This window comes from Mirounga angustirostris, unplaced genomic scaffold, assembly GCF_029215605.1.
Source record: "Mirounga angustirostris isolate CCGP_5_RB_7025 unplaced genomic scaffold, mMirAng1.0.hap1 SCAF_9, whole genome shotgun sequence".
NCBI classification, from domain to species: domain Eukaryota; kingdom Metazoa; phylum Chordata; class Mammalia; order Carnivora; family Phocidae; genus Mirounga; species Mirounga angustirostris.
This window is the reverse complement of record NW_026991717.1, coordinates 108,101,554-108,125,240: the sequence shown is the minus strand read 5'-3', so window position 1 is coordinate 108,125,240 and position 23,687 is coordinate 108,101,554. Positions and strand designations below refer to the sequence as shown.

Below are 23,687 nucleotides of genomic sequence, written 5' to 3'. Positions count from 1 at the left end.
GGATGTTTATAGCTGTTTTATTTGTAATTGCCAACTTGGAAGCAACTAAGATATCCTTCAGTAGATGAATAGATAAATAAATTGTGGTACATCCAGACAATGTAATATTATTCAGTGCTAAAAAGAAATGAGCTATCAAGCCATGAAAAGACACAGAGGAAATTCTTTTTTTTTTTTTTAAGATTTTATTTATTTATTTGACAGTGAGATACGAGGGAGAGAGAGAACACAAGCCTGGGGAGTGGGAGAGGGAGAAGCAGGCTTCCCGCTGAGCCCGATGCGGGGCTCGATCCCAGGACCCTGGGATCATGACCTGAGCCGAAGGCAGACGCTTAATGACTGAGCCACCCAGGCGCCCCTTTTAGGTGTATTTTGGGATCACGAACTGAGCCGAAGGCAGAAGCTTAACAACTGAGCCACCAGGCACCCGGAGGAAATTCTTTTTTTAAGTAGCCTCCATGCCCAGCATCATGGAGCCCAACATGGGGCTTGAACTCACAACCCTGAGATCAAGACCTGAACTGAGATCAAGTGTCAGTGGCTTAACCAGCTGAGCCACCCAGACACAGAGGAAACTTAAATGCATGTTACTAAGTGAAAGAAGCTAATCTGAAAAGGCTACATACTATATGACTCCAACAATATGACATCCTAAAAAAGGCAAAACTATGGGGACAGTAAAATGATCAGTGGTTTCCAGGGGGTCAGGGGAAGAAGAAACATACAAACATATTATATGAGAAAAATCTTTTAAAAACTCATTTTTTCAAAGCCTTGAACAAATGAAAAGGATTCCTTGGTCTTGGATAAAGGAAATAAAAAAGATGTCAATTTTCCTCAAAATTAACATCTATATGTAAGGAGATGCATAATGGTACTAATGTGATTTTGTTTTGTTTTCTGAAGTCAAGTTGATTGGCAAAGTCAGAAAACAATGACAAACTGGGAGGAAATATTGCTATTTATATGACAAGTAAAGGGCTAATTACCATAATGTATGTTTAAAAATGAGTAGAGGGCGCCTGGGTGGCTCAGTTGGTTAAGCGACTGCCTTCGGCTCAGGTCATGATCCTGGAGTCCTGGGATCGAGTCCCGTATAGGGCTCCCTGCTCGGCAGGGAGTCTGCTTCTCCCTCTGACCCTCTTCCCTCTCATGCTCTCTGTATCTCATTCTCTCTGTCTCAAATAAATAAATAAAATCTTTTTTAAAAATTTAAATAAATAAATAAATAAATAAAAATAAAAATGAGTAGAATCACCAAAATCCAATAGAAAAAAATGGTCAAAACACATGAACAGAAAATTTACAGGGAAAGATATATAAATGGATCTCAAACATACGAAATAATGTCCAACTTCATAAGAGAAATCCAAATTATTTAGTACCTATTAGTTTGGCAAAGATTCAAAAGTCTGACAATGTACTCTGTTCATGTGTCTCTGTGGAAAAACACTCTTGTATATTGTTGCTGAAAAGTTTGTTTCTTGTTAAGTCTACCCTTAAGTATTTTATTTTTTGTTGCTTTTGTAAACAGGGTTTAGTTTTACATTAAGTCTTTTATTGTTTGATATGTATGAAGGATATTGTTTTTATATGTTGCTGGTCCAATCCCATATAGAGAAAAAGTTGGCAATATCTCGTAAAAGCTACATATAATCCCACTAAGAATTTGCCTGGAGGAAGAAGTTCCACAAAAACAAAACAAAACATGCACAAGGTTTTCCACTGCAGCATTATTTGTCCCACTGCCAGGAGGTTTCTCTTAGGTTTTGTCAGTGGGAGATGGAGATAGGAAGGCAGGAGAAGGGGCGAAGAAGCTCCTGCTTCCTGTTTCCGGTTCCAATCAGATCCCTCCAGCAGCATGAGGGCAGCTATACCTCCAGCCTTCTGCTGCTGTTTGGCACTCACAGCTTCAACCACTTGGCACCTTCCTCCTAGAAGTTCCAACACCAATCTCAGAATGCTCCTCTAAACCTCAGAGCCCTAGCTGTGGGGCATCCGAGAACCAGTTCCATGGTGCCTAACAAAGATCATAGGTAGGCAGTGGTCGCAGAGAACTGAGCACAGCCTGTGGGAGCCCCTCCTCCAGGTCCCTAGATCCTATTCATGCTATCTCTTCCATTTTGTTCCCTACTGTCTTCTTTCTACAGTTATTAATTCCAGGAGACCTAAATAAGTGGAAGGATGTATCTTGTTCATGTAATGGCAATCAGCAAACTACCCTTGGCAGAGACATCATCAAGATTGGGGTCTCTGAATGATCACATAAAGCAAAACCAGTCTCCAGGCTAAAACGCTTACTTTGGAGCTGTTACTTGAAAAATAAAAATGTCTATATTATTTAAGCCCTCTATTTTGGGTTCTTCTTTCTATAACAACTTGGCCTTATACACACTAAGATAACTGGATTAAAGATTTGATGTGAAAACCAAAAATTTTTAAACTTTCAGAAGAAAATAGAAATTATTGGGCGCCTGGGTGGCTCAGTCGTTAAGCGTCTGCCTTCAGCTCAGGTCATGATCCCAGGGTCCTGGGATCGAGTCCCGCATCAGGCTCCCCGCTCAGTGGGAAGCCTGCTTCCCCCCCTCCCACTCCCCCTGCTTGTGTTCCCTCTCTTGCTGTCTCTCTCTCTCTGTCAAATAAATAAATAAAATTTATAAAAAAAAAAGAAAATAGAAATTATCTTTATAATATCTGGATATAAAATGATTTCTTAAAGAAGGCACAACAAGCATTAACCATTAAAAAAAAACCCACATTAAAATTAAGAACTGTTCATTAAAATACACTTATACTAAAGGAGTGAAAAATGAGTTTTCATCACAAGAAGAACACTTTTCTCATTTTTTCTTTTCTTTTTATTGTATCTACATGAGAACATGGATGTTACCTAAACATATTGCAGTAATCATTTCACGATATATATAAACCAAACCATCATGTTATACACCTTAAACTTATACAGTAATGTATGTCAATTAGTTTTCAATAAAACTGGAAAAAAATAATAAAAAATAAAGATTAGAAAAGGGAGGGCTGAAAAGACAAATCACAGAAAGGAGATATTTTTGGCACATATAACGGACAAAGATCAAGAATCCAGAATATATTGTGAACATTAAGGGGAAACTACTAAAATGGAGTCAGAAGGTTCTGTAGGGGGAGCTCTCATGCCCTACCACTCGTCAATTTCAGACCCAAAGGAAGAGAGGGACTTTGCAGGTGGATACTACTTTATTATCCCCGCAGGAGTTAGAAAGGCTTATCTTCCTTCCCTAGCAACAGCCCAGCTCATGAGAGACTGTCAGAACTCAGCCAATGAAAAACTACTATACTTCCCATTCCCAATTAATGTTAATGGACTTTTTGTTTATAACAGCCTTCCCAACTTCTCCCTTTCCTCTATAAAAGAGCTTACCTCTCCTTTGTTTGTTGGGCTTGGCTATGCACTTTGCCATAGCTAGCTTGTCTCAGATCACAATTCTTTGCTACTGCTGAAAAAACTCATCTTTTGGTAAAAAAAAATAACTGGAAGTTTTATTTTTAAGGTTAACAACATGGGGGTACCTGGGTGGCTCAGTTGCTTTAAGCATCTGCCTCTTGATTTTGGCTCAGGGCATGATCTCAGGGGCATGAGGGCAAGCCCCTCATCAGGCTCCACACTGGGCATGGAGCCAGCTTGGGATTCTCTCTTCCCCTCTCCCCCCCAATTGCCCCCACTCACATGTGCACTCGCTTTCTCTCAATAAATAAATAAATAAAGGTTAACAACATGTAGAACTTCTACAAAGTCAATGAGAAATAGTAGACAAATAGAATACTTGAACTGTAACTTTAGAGAAAACACAAATCGTCAATAAGTGGGAAAAAATATTCCACCATATTACTAATCAAAATTTAAAATTTAAAATAAGACCATAGTGAGGTAACATTCTTACCCACTACCTATTGGAAAAATTAAGAAGTCAGAAAATACCAAGTGCTAATGAAGATGTAGATCAACAGGAACTCTTACACACTGCTAGTGCCAGTTGGTAAAATTGTTCTGAAGATCAGTCTCACGTTATCTTGTAAAACAAACATCTGCAAACTCTAAGACAGAAGAGTTCCATGTCTGGGTATACCGTGCGTATCTGGAGCCGGCACAAAATGTACGCATATGTGATATGGACAAAACTGTGTATGTACCAGGGCACCTGGGTGGCTCAGTCAGTTAAGTGTCCCAAGCTTGATTTCAGCTCAGGTCATGATCTCAGGGTCCTGGGATCCAGCCCCCTGTCGGGCTCCACACTCAGCAGGGAGTGTGCTCATCCCTCTTCCTCTCCCTCTCCCTGTGCTCAGTCTCTCTTTCTCTCACGCTCTCAAATAAATAAATAAAATCTTTTTTAAAAAATGACTCCTATATGTTTCTAGTAGTATTATTTTTAAAATAAACTTTATTGAGGAGTAATGTTTAGAATAAAATGCACAGATTTTAAGTGTGCAGTTCGATGAGGTTTTTTTTAAGATTTATATATTTGAGAGAGAGAGTGAGATGGGGGAGGAGCAGAGAGAGAACCTCAAGCAGACTCCCCACTGAGTGCAGAGCTGAACGTGGGACTCAATCCCAAGACCCATGAGATCAGGACCTGAGCCAAAATCACGAGTTGGATGCTTAACTGACTGAGACACCCAGGTGCCCCAGTTCAATGAGTTTTAATGAACATATATACATGTGCTACCATTTCCACAATCAAAATATAGAACATTTACATAACTCCAGAAAATTCCCCTGTACCTCTTTGTAGTCAATTCCTTCCTCCAGGCAACCATTGTTCCGAGTTCTATCAGCATAGACTGGTTTTATTTGTTCTAGAATTTATATAAATGAAATTATATAGTATACATTTTTTTGTGTTGGCTTCTTTCCCTGAAAAGAATGTTTTTGAGATTTGTTGGGGGAAAATAAATTTCTGTTACTCCTCAAGGTCCTTCTAGATGGACTAAGAGAGTCAAATTGACATGAAACAGATTAACAGGAGAAAATAAAATTTACCTTCATAGGTATAGGAAGAAAATAAAATCTACCTTCATAGGTATACAGAATCCACACAGAAAATCAAATTTACCTTTAAAGGTATAGGGAATCCACATAGACATGGAATTCCACAGTCAGGCAACATGAAGTTTATCTGAGCTAAGGAGAGGGGTAGAGGTCTGGGTATACAAAGGAAAGGAAGACCATTAGCAGGAAGGTGAGAGATGTTTGGAAAATAAAGGTTGCCCTGTTCTGCAGATAAGTTTCTTAGGTAAAGAGGAATCTCTGTTAATAGTTCTCTTCCTGGCACAGGCAGGTAGTTGAGGGGGGAGGTTGTTTTCTTTCTTTCTTTTTTTTTTTTTCCAGACAAAAAAAAAATCACATTTATTTCAATAGTTCAAAGTGCAAATACAGCAAGTCAGTTCACGTTTCAAGATAGTTTTAAGTATAATGAAAACTTGAAATACAAAAAGGAAAGGGTAAATAGCAGAAATAAAGCTCAATTTTTAAAAAAATTCAAGTAACCCGAAAACCTTTGGACTAAAAATTCCACTTACAACCATTCAGAAATGCCTTAATTTATAGATATCAGTAGTACAGTGCAATCCTAAAAGACTTCTCAAAGAAAGAGACTCACCCCAAACCGGTCAGCTCAGGACAAGAGTAAAGTTCTTGGTACTGGCTATTCCTGATTCGGCAGCCTCACCCACTGTCAATTGATATGGTTCAACCCATGATACTTTGATGTTTAGGCAAATTCTAAAAAATGTTTAAAGTTCAATATGAGGCCAGCACCCTACTAAGAGTTTCTGAAATGGCCACTATATATTTAAAAGATTTTAAAGACCAATTTCAACTTCAAGCCTATGGTATCACTGGGGGGAAAGACAGAAAGTAATACTTTTTCCATTACTTAAAACCCTTCTGTAAGGTTAGCAACAAGGCCTTTACAACTTCCTCATGAAAATCGTACTTAAATATATACTTATTTCTACACATACAGAACTTTTAGGTAAGGTAGAAAAAGTTCCCACTAGGAAGATAATTAAAGGTTGTTAATGTTCTTTGTATCACTTAACAGCCAAGACACTTGTTTATTTCTGCTCCGCAGAAGCAACGTTAGCTACTCGCTTCAATTCAGGAAAGTGTGTGTATTCAGGAAGGTTTAGATATTTATTCAGTCTTTTTCTCAATCTTCTTCATCTTTTCCTTGTAGGCAATAAATTGAGAGTCTGTTCCAAAAATTCTATCCCACCATGTAAATGTTGAAGCATAGTTTCTGATGAAGTTCATGTGGTGGAAATCATGATGCCGAGAACCAGCACAGAAAGGGATCAGATTTAAAGGGTTGAGAGGAATGTCATAACCACTATGGACATCAATAGTTTCTATCAAACGAATAGTCACCCATGCCCAAAGGAGAATGACGTGATCACATAAGAGCATGATTCCAATGAAAAATCCAGTTCCAAGAATCAGAGTTTCCAAGGGATGTTCATATTCAGCTTCCATTCCAAATGGAGGCTGAAACTCATGATGAACTTTATGAATATATTTATATATTCTTTCGTGATGGAAGAGCCTATGCGGGAAATAGTGCCGGGTATCCTCAATCACTGCGCAGCCAAAGCATCTTGCCAAGAGCAGATACCATCTTGGCATTCTTTCCCAATCATAAGGTATATTAAAATACTCTGTAAAATAATAAGTTCCACAGATCAAAGGAAGCTGGATACAAAAGTGATTAAAGAGAAGTACTTTAAAACATTTCCATTGGTTTTCCCATGTTTCTGGTTTGTCCTGGACAACCGCGCGGGAGCTGCGGGCCACTGTCACCCAGACCCGGCCAGGTGCTGCAGCCTCGGAACCTGCCTCTCAGCGTCCGAGGAGGTTGTTTTCTGAAAACAACTGGGTTTTGCTTTTAAGTCAAGATAATTTCCATGCCAAAGTTGCCTATCTTAGGGCAGCCTGCTCTTGCCCCTACAGATTCATCCGTTTTTTGCCTTAACAGCAGTTTGTTCATTTTTGTTGTTAATTAATCTTCTATTGTATATCACACTCACTGATGGCCACTGGATTGTTTCTATTTGGGGTTATTATAGATAAATCTGCATAAATATTCTGTACAAGTCAGATTATAAGCATACATTTCCATTTCTCTTGGGTAAATACCTAAGAATGTAATTGCTAGGAAACTGAATAAATATAGCCTTAATTTTTTTAAAAAGATTTTATTTCTTTGAGAGAGAGAGCGTACAGCCAAGGGGGAGGGGTAGAGGGAGATGGAGAAGCAGACTCCCCACTGAGCAGAGAGGACACTGGGATCATGACCTGCGCAGAAGGCAGACACTTAACTGACTGAGCCACCCAGGCGCCCCTTTCCTTTAGCATTTCTTATGTCAGCATTATTTATAATAGCAAAGCAAATGAAAGGCCCCCAAATGTCCATAGATAAAAGAGTAGATTAATAATATGAGTTATTTTCTTACTAGAGGATATCATCTAACAGTGAAAATGAAATAACTACCTACAAAAAGACAACTTGTAGAAATAGAATATTAAGAGCTCTGGCTTTTATTCTATATGAGATGATAATTCATGGTTGTGATTTGAGCAGAGGAAGAATATTATCTGCCTTACATTTTAACAGGTTCTTCTGGGTGCTGTGTTGAGGCTACACTATGCATGAGGAGGAGGGCAAGGGCAGAAGTTGGCAGATCCACTCTGAGGCTATTGTAATAATTCAGGCAACAGATGATGGTGTCTTGGACCAAGATGGCAGCAGTGGGATGATGAGAAGTTGTAGATTCCGGATATAATTTGAAGGCACATTCAACATAATTTTAGAGATGTTAGTAAAGGTGAGGAATCAAGTAGGTATTAGAATGAAAGGAAAATGAATCAATTTTAAAGTATGTTTTCAAATAATACATAGTTGGTACAATGATATTGCAGTAATTATGAAGCATAGTAAGTGAAAGGAATCAGTGACCCCAATGTTTTTAGTCTGAACAAATGGAAGAATAAAGTTTTATATTATTGTCTGCACTTTTCTATAGGTTAGAAATATTTTATTATACACAAATGCTGAGAATATATTTTTTTATTATGTTATGTTAATCACCATACATTACATCATTAGTTTTTGATGTAGTAGTCCATGATTCATTGTTTGCGTATAACACCCGGTGCTCCATGCAGAACATGCCCTCTTTAATACCCATCACCAGGCTAACCCATCCCCCCACCCCTGCCCCTCTAGAACCCTCAGTTTGTTTCTCAGAGTCCATAGTCTTGCTGAGAATATTTTTAATAATTATAAATATGAATTAAAATATTAATAAAGAATTTGGAGATTTTCAAAATTAAGGGATGAGATACTAAAAAACAGTGGTGGGAGTATATCAAAGACAAATGTGTATCTTAAAACTTTTCCATAAAATTTTGTACTACAGTAATTCTTATGTATGCATGATTACAGTGGTTTTATCAATTTTTAAGTTTTTTTATTGATGCATCTTTAGCACCTAGAAAAAGGGCAGGCACATAATATGCATTCAGTAGACACTTCTTGAACAAATGAGCAAAGAGAGCCTCATTTATTCTTCAGATCCAATTCTTTCCTTATTATTTAAACTCCACGAATGCTGTTTGATTTACACTGTTCTGCATGTTGAAAATTAAGAGACAGCAATATATTTGTGTCATTATTATCAGAGTAAATATCAATAATTACTAAATCAATCTGAAGAACTTTAAAGAAAAACACAGATGAATTTTTAAGAGATATTTTGATCTGTGAAATAGTTAAATTAAGAAGCTCAGATTTCTTTACATATTCTTTGCTATGTGTATCTTGGAATGTGTCTACTTAGATTACAAAAAATAAGACTACCTTTTGAGATAGAAGATAGAGCAGCTTATGTTCTGCAGGGCAGGATTCTATGTTGGTACATTTATCATTCTTGCTAGGTGATAGCAAAGCTGACTTAACAGTGTGGTTATTCAAGTATGGTTAGCATATCTCTGGGGGCTCACGTGATTATTTTAGTTGAGGATACCTAGACACACCTTTTTAAAAAAACAAATCTGCAACTCTCTAGATATCAATGTTTAGGACTAGGTTAAAGTAGGTATTACAATGAAAGGAATATGAGTTAAAATTATTTTTAAAATAATAGCACGGTTGGTATGATGATATTGCAAAAATTGTGAAGATAGTAAGCGAAAGACTGAAGTTTTAGAAACATTGGGTTAAAGGAATAAGAAAGGGGACAGAGCACATTGTATGCCATCAATAATGAGTTATTAATTTGATGAGCTTTGGAAAGATAATTGGCATTCTCAACACATACTACTTCTTCTTTTTTTTTTTTTTTAAGATTTTATTTTCAAGTAATCTCTACACCCAACATGGGTCTTGAACTTACAACCCCAAGATCAAGAGTCACAGGCCCCACTGACTGAGCCAGCCAGGCGCCCCTGAACAGATACTACTTCTAAATGATCCATGGACAATTACTCAAAGACGAAGTATAAACAGATGATATTAAAGAAAAGGTGCTACTACTTAGCTGTGGTGTTATCGTATACAAAGATATGTAGCACTCATGTCAATCAGTGGTCAGCACACCAAGTGTCTGTTGGTCTGTTTTATGTCTCTCTTCACATACGTTATCTAATTGTGAAAAAAAAAGTACAAGACTGGGGCTATATCTATGTGTTTTACCTCCTTTGGCATTGGTAGAGGAGAACATACACGTGGATATTTAATAAATATTTTAGTATTAATAAAATAATAGTACATAACATGATCTGATTAAAAAATGACTATTTGCTGGAGAATAATATGCATACAGGAAAATAACACATAACTACATAGTTGAATTTCTACAAACCAAATGAACTCATAAAACTTCATTTACCCTTTGTTTTTAAACTGTCTACTTTGGGGGCGCTTGAGTGGCTCAGATGCTTTCCACTCAGGTCATGATCTCAGAGTCCTGGGATCGAGCCCCACGTCGGGCTCCCTGCTCAGTGGGGAGTCTGCTTCTCCCTCTCCCTCTGCCTGACGCTCCCCCTGCTCGTGCTCTTTCTCTCTGGTAAATAAATAAATAAACAAACAAACAAATAAATAAATAAAATCTAAACTGTCTACGTTGCCTGAACTTATTTGTTCACGTTTACCTGAAAGAAATAGAACATTTGACCACTCGTCAGGATTTCAGGCCATGTCGTATCTTAGAACTTCATAACTGTTGATGCTTTTAATATTTAAAATCTACATGTGAAAATACTGAGCTTATTTTTTGTCTTATTTTTTCTTCTGCCTCAGTTGGGGGGGATGAATTACCATTAAAGTGTTATCTCTACAGCGCCATACAGAATTCTTTTTATTTTAGACACCTTGAATTCCAACAGCAATAGGCTTTATTCCCTTTATTTCTCCTGAGTAGCCCCTTCTCCTTTGCTTAAATAGAAGTCCAAATAGACACAACACATGCATTGTTATTTACCAATAAAATTTTCCTGCTTTGGTGTATTTTAAGTTGCTAAGCTCTAGCTTATTAACAACTATAGCTTTTTTCTGGTCATTTCTCTTCTATGACAATAGGTAAACACTAAAACAGAAATGGAGAATCCACCAAATGTCACACCCAGTCCCTCATGATAATTGTGTTCTGGACTCCTTAGCTGCACCTAAAAGAGTAATTTTCCCTTGGCAAATTATGATTTTCAAATTCAGAAGACAACTTCACCAGGATTAGAGAAAATCACAACGTTAGAATATTGGCTAGCAGTTTAATTAAAATTTCAAGTAGTTTTGATAATGAGCAATTATATGTTTTGAATTTCACTGGCTGATACTGTGAAACAGAATAAATTTTTTGCACCAATACTTGAAAAATTACTGATCATCTTTCTCTGGTCTTTTTCTTTTTTCCCCTTCTTGCTTATTTTTTTCTTGTTCTTCTTTGTGAGTCTACCTCCATTGTATTTTTCTCCTACACTGAGTCCTTTGTAACTAAAGAGCTTCCTCCTCCTCTTCCTTGGTGTGTATGTGCACGTCTCTGTTCCTCTGAATCTCTAGCCATTTGTCTTTTTTCGTTCATCCACTAATTTTTATGTTTTCTGTCTCTGTCTCTGTATCTCTCTTTCTGGATTCTTTCCTCCCATCTTTCCTCCCTCCCTCTTATTTCTGCTGTTTCTTTCTCTTGCCTGATAGCCAAGAAATTTATCTCAAGAGCTTAGAGCAATGTATTAGGGGGGATTAATATGAAAATCATATTGTTAGCTTTGTATTTTTTAAGCCATTATATTTATTTTGTTTTATTTTATTTTATTTTATTTATTTATTTGAGAGAGAGAGAGAGTGCGCATGCACACACAGGAGCAGGGGGAGGTGCGGGGGAGCGGGGGAGCAGAGGGAGAGGGATAAGCAGGCTCCCTGCTGAGCAGGGAGCGGACATGACCTGGGGCTCAACCCTGGGGTCACAGCCTTAACTGAAGGCAGATGCTTAACCACTGAGCCACTCAGATGCCCCTGTTATATTTATTTTGAACATTTATCTACAAATTTCTTTGCCATTGACAGGCTATTACAAATCAAAGTAATGATAATCATATATAATAAATTAATAATAATAAAAATATGAACACAGGTCCCATAAAGATGTGGTTTCTTGAATATTAAAATTTTCAAAAGCATCTATTTTCTAATTAGTTATTTTTATTTATTTTTTATTTATTATTTTAGAGAGAGAGAGACCATGCATGAGCAGGCAGAGGGCCAGAGGGAGAGGGAGACAAGCAGACTCCCTGCTGAGTGGGGAGCCCGACTCAGGGCTCAATCCCAGGACCCTGAGATCACGACTTGAGCTGAAATCAAAAGTCAGATGTTTAACTGACTGACCCACCCAGATGCCCCTTCTAATTAGTTTTTTTTTTTTAAAGATTTTATTTATTTATTTGACAGATAGGGACACAGCGAGAGACGGAACACAAGCAGGGGGAGTGGGAGAGGGAGAAGCAGGCTTCCCGCGGGAGCAGGAAGCCTGATGCGGGGCTCGATCCCAGGACCCTGGGATCATGACCCGAGCCGAAGGCGGATGCTTAACGACTGAGCCACCCAGGCACCCCCTAATTAGTTTTTTTAAATAATGTATATTATTTTGATGACTTTGATAATCACCACAATTCTTAGAAAAAAGTGAGTATTATATTCTAACATCTTCTATTTCCAGGAGTCAGTGGGAAGTATGTGTTTAAAGAAAACAGTTAATGAACATAGACCACTACTTAGACATATGCTGGAGAAAAATCTTGAACTTTAAAAGAAAAAAAGCATAATAATCATACAAGCATAGAGGCTTAAACAAAAATCAAGAGCAAATGTCAATAACAACAAAAAGAATCAACCATGCTCAGACTTTTTCTTCTATGACACCGCATACTAGAAAGCAACAAAATAATGCCCTTGTACTTAGAAACTGAGTCCCAAGACTTCTATACTTAGTCAAGATGTCACTTCATACGTGAAGACAACAGACAGGCTCTAATATGCAAGGGGTCTGAAAATTCTTACTACCGATAACCCTTCCTGAAAAAAATCTTCTAAGAGGATTGAAATAGAGATCTAAAAGTGGAGAAAGATCACTAAATTGAAGGATTGATGGTGAGAATTAAAAACCAATTTAATCATGTGCTCGCTTCGGCAGCACATACACTAAAAAAAACCAATTTAATCATAAAATTATATAATAATAATGTGCATAACTACAAAACAAGTAAAATGTTTTTAACAAGTCTTAAAAGATACATAATGTAAAGGTAAAAATAACATGAATATAAGAAATGATTCCAATTTCCCAGAGAAATGGGGAAAAATAATGAGGAAGTGTGGGAAAAAGTTAAAATGTCCTGATAACCATTTTTTTTTAAAGTGTGCAATTCAAAGTCTTCTAGAATATTCACAGTTTTGCATCCATCACCACAAGCCACTTTAGGATATTTTGATTACTCCAGAAAGAAACCTCACAACCCCTGAGGTCATGCCACAACCCCACAACCACCACCACCCTCTGCCCTAGGCAATCACTAATCTACTTTCATATAATTGGAATCATACATAAATGTATGATTACACATAACTCGAATGTAAATATGTGGTCCTTTGTGACTGGCTTCTTTCTCTTAAGTGTTTTTTTTTTTTTTTTAAAGATTTTTTATTTATTTATTTTGACAGAGAGAGACACAGCGAGAGAGGGAACACAAGCAGGGGGAGTGGGAGAGGGAGAAGCAGGCTTCCCGCAGAGCAGGGAGCCTGATGTGGGGCTCGATCCCAGGACCCTGGGATCATGACCTGAGCCAAAGGCAGACGCTTAACGACTGAGCCACCCAGGCGCCCCTCTCTTAAGTATGTTTTTAAGGTTCATCTATTTTATAGCAGGTACCACACTTCATTCTTTCTATAACCAAATAATATTCCATATAGATATACCACTTTCAATAGTTGAAAGGCATTTGCTTTTTCCCACCTTTTGGTTATTACAAATAAGGCTGCTATGAACATTTGTATGTAAGTTTTTGTGTGAACATATGTATTTCTTTCTCTAGGAGTGGTGAATCATATGGTAACTCGGTATTTAACAATTGAGGGACTGCCAAACTGTTTTTCAAAGTGGCTGTCCCATTTAATATTCCCACTAGCAATGTGTAGGTGTTTTAACTTGTACATATCCTAACCAATACTTAATTTTTAAAATATTTATTTATTTTTGGAGGAGGGGCAGGGGCAGAGGGAGAGAGGGAACCCTGAGCAGACTCCCCGCTGAATAGGGAGCCCGATGTGGGGCTTGATCTCACTACCCTGAGATCATGACCTGAGCTGAAACCAAGAGTCGGACATTCAACCGACTGAGCCACCCAGGCTCCCCTCTAGCCAATACTTATTATCTTTTTGATTATAGCCATCCTAGTGTGAAGCAGTATCTCACTGTGGTTTTGATTTGTATTTCTCTCATGACTAGTGATGTTAAGCATTTTCCATGTGCTTGTTGCCTTTGCCTTTTTTTTTTTGGAGTCATAATTATTAAAATATTTTGTACATTTCTTAATTGAGTTGTCTTTTGTTGTTAAGAGTTCTTCATAAATTCTGGATACTAGATGTTTATCAGATATATAACTTGCAAATATTTTCTCCCATTCCGTGGGTTGTCTTTTTACTTCCTTGATGGAGTTCTTCAAAGCTCAAAAAGTTTTAATTTTGATGAAATTCAATGATCTATTTTTTTCTTTTATAGTTTGTACTTCTGGCATCATATTTAAGAAAACATTACCTCACTCAAGGTCACAAAGATACTCATCTAGGTTTTCTTCTAAAAGTTTGTGTACGGTTTTAGCTCTTACATTTAACTTGATGTTCCTTTTTTGGTTAATTTTTATAAATGGTGTGAGATTCAGCTTCATTTTTGTGGAAGGTAGGAGTTCAACTTCATTCTTTTACATGTCTTTATCCAGTTATTCGCAGCACCATTCATTAAAAAACTATTATTTTTCTATTCAATTTTCTTAGCACCCTTGCCAAAGACCAACTGACCATAAATGTGAGGATTTATTTCTGGATTCTCAATGCTATTTCATCGATCTATATGTCTATCCTTATGCCAGCAACATCCTATTTTGAGTACTGGAGCTTTGGTAAGTTTTGATATTGGGAAGTGTGAGTCCTCCAAATTTGTTATTCTTTTTCAAGATTGTTTTGGTTATTCTGGGTCTCTTGCATTTCCACATGAGTTTTTGGATCAGCTTGCCTAATTATGCAAAAAATGGCAGCTGAGATTTTTTTTTTTTAAAGATTTTATTTATTTATTCATGAGAGACAGAGAGAGAGAGAGAGGCAGAGGGAGAAGCCGGCTCCCAAGGAGCAGGGAGCCCGATGTGGGACTCGATCCCAGGACCCTGGGATCATGACCTGAGCCGAAGGCAGATGCTTAACCATCTGAGCCACCCAGGCGCCCAAGCAGCTGAGATTTTTATAAGGATTGCATCTAACCTGTAGATCAATTTAAGGAATATTCCTATCTGAACAACATTAAGTATTCCAACCATGATAATGGGATGTGTTTCCATTGTTTAGGTCTTCTTTCTTTCAATGATGTGTTGTAGTTTCATTGTGTAAGACTTGCACTTCTTTTATTTATTCCTAAGTATGTTATGCTTTTTGATGCCATTGTGCATGGTATTTTCAAACTGTAATTTCTGAGTTTTTACTGGCAGCATATAGAAATACAATTGATTTTTGTATATTGATTGCATATCCTACAACCTTGCTAAACACATTTATTACTTTCAGTATTTTTTGTAGATACAATAAGATCTTCTACATAAAAGATCATGTCATCTACATTAAAGACATTTTAACTTCTTCCTGTCCAATCTTAATGCTTTTTTTTTTTTTTTTTTTTTGCTCTTATTGCACTGGATAAAAACTCTAGTGCAATGTTGGATAGATGTAATGAGAATAGACATCCATGTCTTGTTCCTGATCTTAGAGGGAAAGCATTTAGTTTTTCACCATTAAGTGTATTGTTAGTTATACTTTTCTTCATCGAATGTCGTCAGGTTAAAAACGTTTCTTTCTTTTCTTAATTTTCTGAGAGCTTATCTTTTATATCTATTGAGATGATCATGTCGTTTTTATCTTTTGTTGTGTTAATGTTTTATTACATTGGTGACTTTTCTATGCTAGACCAACCTTGCCTTCCTGGGATAAATCCCATTTGGGCATGGTGTATAAATAATCCTTTACCATGTTGCTGGGTTTGACTTGTTAGTATTTTCTTGAGAATTTTTACATCTATATTAATAAGAGATGTTGGCCTGTAGTTTTCTTTCCTTGTGATATCTTTGTCTGGTCTTGATATCAGAGTAATACTAGCCTCATAACATGAATTAGGAAGTGTTCCCTCCTCTTCTATTTTTTGGAAGACTTTGTGAAAGATAGGTGGTAGGGGCACCTCAGTCGTTAAGCGTCTGCCTTCGGCTCAGGTCATGATCCCAGGGTCCTGGGATCAAGCCCCGCATCGGGCTCCCTGCTCCGTGGGAAGCCTGCTTCTCCCTCTCCCACTCCCTCTGCTTGTGTTCCCTCTCTCACTGTGTCTCTCTGTCAAATAAATAAATAAAATCTTTAAAAAAAAAAAAAGAAAGATAGGTGGTAATTCTTCTTTAAAGGTTTGGTAGAATTCAGCATTGAAGCCATCTGGGCCTGGACTTCTTTTTATGGGAAGATTTTTTTATTATTAATATGATCTCTCCAATAGGTATGTCTATTTAAATTTTCTTCTTCTTTTATTAGTTTTGTCCTACTAGGAACTTGTCTATTTCATGTAAATTATCCAATTTGTTGGCATACTATTCCCTTATAATCCTTTAATCTGTAGGGTCACTAGTCCCCTCTTTCATTCCTGATTTTAGTAATTTGAGACTTGTTTTTTGCTTTGTCAAGCTACCTAGGAGTTTGTCAATTTTGTTCATCTTTTCAAGAAACCAATTTTTGGTTTCATTGGATTATATATATTTTTTATTCTCTTTTTCATTTATTTCCACTCTAATTTTTTTGTTTCCTTTATTATGTTTGCTTTAAATTTAGTTTGCTAAACTTTCCTATAGTGGAAAGATAGCTTATTGATTTAACATCCTCCTTTTTTCTTTTTCTTTCTTTCTTTCTTTCTTTCTTTCTTTCTTTCTTTCTTTCTTTCTTTCTTTCTTTTCTTTCTTTCTTTTCTTCTTCCTTCCTTCCTTCCTTCCTTCCTTCCTTCCTTCCTTCCTTCCTTCCTTCCTTCCCTCCTTCCTTCCTCTTTCTTTCTTTCTTTCCTTTTTTTTAAGTAGGCTCTATGCCCAGTGTGGAGCCCAATGCAGGGCCTGAACTCATAACCCTGAGATCAAGACCTGAGCTGAGACCAAGAGTTAGATACTTAACTCACTGAGCCACCCAGGCGCCCCCATCTTTTTTCCTTTTTAATATAGGTGTTTACAATAACACATTTTCCTTTTAAGCACTGCTCTGTGTTGTGTTGGAGTATGTTTTGAATGCTCCAGCAGACAATTTACAATTGTGCTTTCACCTTCACTTCTTGCTTGTGCAGAGCCCCAAGGTCAGTCAGAGGTGAGGAGCTAGGGTCTTCTCAGGTCTCTGCTGAGCATAGGAAGAGCACTGCACAAGCACATGTCTTTCTAGGTTCCCAGGAATATTTTGGAGCTTTGCAAAGCCCCACATGGACATCTCATGCCACATTTTTTCCTTTTAATATTTTTTAGTCAGCCTCTTATTAGCTCCAACTCGTATCACTGCCTCATGCATCTTCACTGTTAAACAATTGCCACTACTTCTTTCTGACAAATGTCCTAAGGATAAGGCTATTGACACAAAGTGAGCTCTGAGTCAGGTCAAATAAAGTCGACCCTTGGGAATGAAATTTTACAAGGAGCTTAAGATAGGTCATATATTGACAATTCTCTGGGGATGGAACAAGTGGGGAGTTTCAGATCCATTCTGCCCTTTCCCACCAGTGACTGCTAGGCTTCTGGTTTTTACAACTATCATAGTTGTGAGTCTGCTGATTTTTAAGTCTACATGGGAAATGGGGTGAGGGGGATGGGAATAGAGTAAGCTAAAAGCCACAAAGCTTGCGGTTCTTACTGATATTCAACTGCTTTTCTTGAATAAATGATTCTGGAATATTGCCAACCTTTTGTTAATTTCCAGAGTTCTGAATAAGTTGATTTTGACAATTTTTATCAGTGTTCTCTTGTTTTTATGGATGAGCAGATTTTCATAGATTCTTATTCTGCCATTCTGGAAATGCTTCTACATAAGTGCATTTTGAGATTTCCATATTTATACAGGGTGTTGGGGGTGGGGCTATATTTTATTGTTGACCTTTCATTTAATTGTATTTTGGTTATATGCCAAGTTTTAAATTGTGGAAGCCAGATTAAAAGACAAGGAGATTTATCAGAGAAATTAAGAAAATAATCCCATTTACAATTGCATCAAAAAGAATAAAATACCTAGGAATAAATTTAACCAAGGAGGTGAAAAGGTGAAAGATGTGTACACTGAAAACTGTAAGACATTGATGAGAGAAATTCAAGAAGACACAAATAAATGAAAAGATATTCCATGCACATTGATTAGAAAAACTGATATTGTTAAAAATGTCCATACTAAAAAAAAAAAAAAAACAAAACTCCATACTACCCAAAGCAATCTACAGATTCAATGTAATCTTTATCAAAATCCCAATGGCATTTTTCACAGAAATAAAACAATCTTAAAATTCACGTGGAACTGCAAAATATTCTGAATAGCCAAAGCAATCTTGAGAAAGAAGAACAAAGCTGGAAGCATTACACTTACTAATTCCAAACTGTATTACAAAGCTACAGTAATCAAAACAGTATGGTATTGGCATGAAAATAGACATATAGATCAATGGAACAGAGTCAAGAGCCCAGAAATAAACCCACATATACATGGTTCATTAATTTATGACAAGAGAGCCAAGAATATACAATGGGGAAAGGAAAGTCTCTTCAACAAATGGTATTGGGAAAAGTAGACCGTCATAGGCATAAGAATGAAACTGGACCACTATCTTACACCATACACAAAATTAACTCAAAATGGATTAAATTCTTGAATTTTAAGACTTAAAAACATAAACTCCTAGAAGAAGACATAGGCAGTAAGCTCCTTGACATCAGTCTTGGTACAATTGATTTCCATATAATGATCTTGCAACCTGGTGCCTTGCTAAACCTACTTTTTAGTTCTGGCTTTTTTTTTTAATCCCAAAGGATTTTATTATTATTTTTAAAGATGTATTTATTTATTTTAGAGAGAGGGGCAGAGGGAAAGGGAGAGAGATCCTCAAGCAGACTCCATACTGAGTGGGGAGCCTGACACGGCCAATCCCAGGACCCTGAGATCATGACCTGAGCTGAAACCAAGAGTCAACACTCAAACAACTGAGCCCCCCAGGAGCCCCCCAAAGGATTTTCTATTTGGATAATAATGTTGTCTGAGTCTAAAGACAGTTTTCATCATTTCTTTTACAAATTGAATGTTCTTTTATTTCTTTTCTTGCCTTAAGGCACTGGCTAGAACTCTCAGTACAAGATTGAAAAGATTGGTGAGAGTAGCTATCCTTACCTTGTTTTGGAACTTAAGGAAAAAACATTCATTCTTATACCAGTAAGTATATTGCTGTATGTTTTATGCAGCTGCTCTTTATCGGGTTGAGAAAACTTTTATACCTAATTTGCTAAGAGCTTATTTTTAATCTGAAATGGATGTTGGATTTTATTAAATTTTTTTACATATATTGAGAGGTTATCATACGGTTTTTCCTTTTTGGTCTGTTAATATGGTTAATTGCATTGGTTTACTACACTGATTGTAATTTAGAAGATATCTCAATTTGTACTTCAATTGTACTTCAGTTTAAGCACTCAGTCATGCTTCATTCTAAGTGCTCAGTATCCCCGTTTGCATAGTGGCTACTGTACTAGGCGGTGCGGCGCTCCATGTTCTTAGCCTCTCTGCTCAACTACTTTCTGTAGTTACCCGAAAAGCACCTCAGCCAGACAGCTGCCTTCAGGGAGCAGAAAACACACAATGTGAAACTTAACAGCTGGTGCATTAGAAATTATTCTTTCTAAGTAACAGATCATAAAACCAAGACCCAAGGAGCTGGGGTCATACACATGCCTATGAAAGAAAGAGAGACAGAAAGAGAACCCAGGCTACTAGTGCTCTATTTATTACATAATCTGCTATTCAAGAGTTTTAGGAGAAAAACAAACACTAGAAAATAATTTCTCCATTATAGAGCAGGATTTGAAAGAACAATAGAGAGAACCTAGCAAGACACAGAAACTCTTTTCTTTTCTTAAAGATTATTTATTTATTTATTTATTTGAGCGAGCATGAGCAGAGGCGAGGGGCAGAGGGAGAAGCAGACTCCCCACTGAGCTGGGAGCCGGATGTGAGACTTGATCCCAGGACCCTGAGATCATGACCTAAGCTGAAGGCAGACACTTAACCAACTGAACCACCCAGGCACTCCAGAAACTCTTTTTAAAAGGCAGAGCGAAGCATGGGGTGCCTGGGTGGCTTAGTTGGTTAAGTGTCCCACTCTTGGTTTTGGCTCAGGTCATGATCTCAGGGTCGTGAGATCGAGCTCCACATGGGGCTCCTTGCTCAGTGGGGAGTCAGCTTGGAAGATTCTCTCCCTCTGCCACTCCTCCCCCCAAAAAATAAATAAATAATTCTTTAAAAAAAAAAAAAGGCAGAGTGAAGCAGAATCAAAATGTTCAAAATCCCTTCTTGGGCCAAAAATAGGCCTGGAGATTTGGCCTGGGTTAGGGTCTTGTGAGAAGATGAAGATGGAAAGAGAAGGGTCGGGATGATGACCTATATCTTATGGACATGGGAACAATGAGGAACCAAAGTCTAAGTTTTCGCCAAGGAAACAAAGGTAGTCAGGAACTGTCAATCCAGGGGCACAAAGAACAGGATGGGAAAGAAATGATCACCAGAAGTAGTCAGACCACCTAAGCAAAATGGTTTATGGTGTAGAAACAAGATTGCTGCTCAAAAGCAAGAGTTTATATGGGGTAAAAGAACCTTTCACAAGGATCCTGCCTGTGTGAGGGACACATTCGAGGGTACGTTCATTGAGATGCATAAAGTTCTTAGACTTCAGTGCATGCCTGCTGAGATTGTTAAATAAGAAACAGAAAAATCTGTTTGTAGACCTGAACACTACCTAAGCACACCATCAAGTGTGGATTCTTCCCACTTTGTTTTAACTTCATCACATGGCTGGAGCTAATTCACTCCCACTGGAAAACAGCCCCACACCAGGACCAGGAACCACTTTTGTCCTTTGTTATGAGGAATTTAAGAAACGCTAATAGTTCAAGTGACATCTTAGCTACTAACATGTCTTTGCTCTATTCTCCCAGGACTTGAGTTATTCTGCTCTGTTCTTACAAGTAAGGGTAAGTCCAAAGTCCTAAAGACCTAAATCTCATGCCTGTTGTCAGACCTCTCTTACTTTGACTTGTTCATATTTCTTGTCTCTGTCCACACATGGTGGGAAGGTGTTACAATTTGAACTTTTAGTTTTTGTTATGTATCTAACACTATCCATCTTTTTTTTTTTTTAAGATTTATTTATTTGTTTTAGAGAGAGAAAGAGAGAGCACAAGTGGGAAGGGCAGAGGGAGAGGGAGAGAGAATCCCAAGCAGACTCTGAGCTCAGCATGGAGCCCGACCTGGGGCTCAATCTCACGACCCTTAGATCATGACCTGAGCTGAAACCAAGAGTCCCACGCTCAACCAACTGTGCCACTCAGGCGTCCAAGACTATCCATCTTTTTAATTTGTTTATGTGTCAGTTTTAGTAGGTTTTTAACCAAATAGTTTGTGCTTTTGATCTAAACTGTCACCTTTTATTGACATGCAGTTATTCATATTTTATTGTCCTTTCAATATCTATAAGATTTATAGAAATATCCAATTTTATTTCAGTCATTGATAATTTTTGCTTTTCTTTTTGTTACTGGCTTTACTGGGATTTATCAGTTTTATTAATTTTTCCAAAGAACAAACTTTTGGCTTTAATTTTTTTTTTTTTAAGATTTTATTTATTTATTTGAGAGAGAATGAGAGAGAGCACATGAGAGAGGGGGAGGGTCAGAGGGAGAAGCAGACTCCCTGCCGAGCAGGGAGCTCGATGCGGGACTTGATACAGGGACTCCAGGATCATGACCTGAGCCGCTTAACCAACTGAGCCACCCAGGCGCCCCCTGGCTTTAATTTTTTTTCAAGTGCATTCCTATCTTCCAATTCATTAATTTCTGCTCTTAAGTTATTTCTTTCCTTCTATCTTTTTCAGTTTAATTTGCTATTTTTTAAAATAGGTCATTGATATGGAGACTTAAATAATTGGCTTGTAACCTTTTTTTTTATTCTTATGTTAATCCCCTACATTACATCATTAGTTTTAGATGTAGTGTTCCATGATTCATTGTTTGTGCATAACACCCAGTGCTCCATGCAGAATGTGCCCTCCTCAATACCCACCACCAGGCTAACCCATCCTCCCACCCCCATCCCCTCTAGAACCCTCAGTTTGTTTTTCAGAGTCCATCATCTCTCATGGTTCGTCTACCCCTCCGATTTCCCCCGCTTCATTCTTCCCCTCCTGCTACCTTCTTCTTCTTCTTCTTCTTCTTCTTTTTTTTTCCTTAACATATATTGCATTATTTGTTTCAGAGGTACAGATCTGAGATTCAACAGTCTTGCACAATTCACAGCGCTTACCAGAGCACATACCCTCCCCAGTGTCTATCACCCAGTCACCCCATCCCTCCCACCCCACCCCCCACTCTAGCAACCCTCAGTTTGTTTCCTGCGATTAAGAATTCCTCGTATCAGTGAGATCATATGATACATGTTTTTCTCTGTTTGACTTATTTCACTCAGCATAATACCCTCCCGTTCCATCCACGTCATTGCAAATGGCAAGATCTCATTCCTTTTGATGGCTACATAATACTCCATTGTATATATATACCACATCTTCTTTATCCATTCATCTGTCGATGGACATCTTGGCTCTTTCCACAGTTTGGCTATTGTGGACATCGCTGCTATAAACATCGGGACTTGTAACCTTTTTTTATTTTAGTACTGAGCCACGCAGTCACCCCACATTATTATGTTTTTTAAGTTTTCTTTTTAATGGAAGTAATCTCTACACCCCACGTGGACAAAAACTCATGACCCTGAGATTAAGAGTAGCATGCTCTTCCAACTGAACAGCTAGATGCCTCTTTAGGCACATTATCTAACATAGCTTCAAAAAAATATACAAAGCAAAAATTGACAGAACTATAAAGAGATATAGATAAGTCCACAAAGATAGAGATTTCAACCCCTATCTCTCAGTAACAAATAAAACAAGCAGACAAAAAATTAGTGTATAGAAGATATGTACAACATAATTTATCAGCTTGAGCTATTCAGCCTGTGTAGACACCATCCTCTGACTACTGCAGAATATATATTTTTCTCAAGGATACATAGAACACTTACCATAATAGACTATATGCAGGGCCATAAAGCAAGTCTTCATAAATTATAAAGGATTGATTTCATCATCCCGAATATTTTCTCTAACCACAATGAAATTAAACTGAAAATCAAGAACAGAAAGACAATTAAAAAAAAAATAGGGGCACCTGGGTGGCTCAGTCATTAAGTGTCTGCCTTCGGCTCAGGTCATGATCCCAGGGTCCTGGGATTGAGCCCCACATCGGGCTCCCTGCTCAGCAGGAAGCCTGCTTCTCCCTCTCCCACTCCCCCTGCTTGTGTTCCCTCTCTCACTATCTCTCTCTCTGTCAAGTGAATGAATAAAATCTTAAAAAAAAAAAAATGGGGGGAGCGGGGAGCACCTGGCTGGCTAAGTCAGTTAAACATCTGCCTTTGGCTTAGGTCATGATCTCAGGGTCCTGGGACTGAGCCCCACGTTGGGCTCTCTGCTCAGTGGGGAGTCTGCTTCTCCTTCTCCCTCTCCCTCTGTGCTCTCCCTCTCAA

At 37.8% G+C, this 23,687-nt stretch overlaps 1 protein-coding gene and 1 long non-coding RNA gene across 2 annotated transcripts in view; both read right to left on the bottom strand.

Moving 5' to 3' along the window:
- LOC123861680 (uncharacterized) overlaps positions 1 to 23,687 on the bottom strand; it is a 96,031-nt gene that overhangs the window by 1,101 nt on the left and 71,243 nt on the right. Inside the window, exon 7 of the long non-coding RNA XR_010405214.1 lies at positions 23,187 to 23,286. This is a non-coding gene — a long non-coding RNA (uncharacterized LOC123861680). The remainder of the gene's footprint in view (positions 1 to 23,186; positions 23,287 to 23,687) is intronic.
- Positions 2,896 to 6,892, bottom strand: LOC123862451 (methylsterol monooxygenase 1-like). The gene has a single exon (XM_045901992.3). It carries the CDS (start codon positions 6,677 to 6,679, stop codon positions 6,191 to 6,193), a length of 489 nt encoding a protein of 162 aa, XP_045757948.1. The 5' UTR covers positions 6,680 to 6,892; the 3' UTR covers positions 2,896 to 6,190.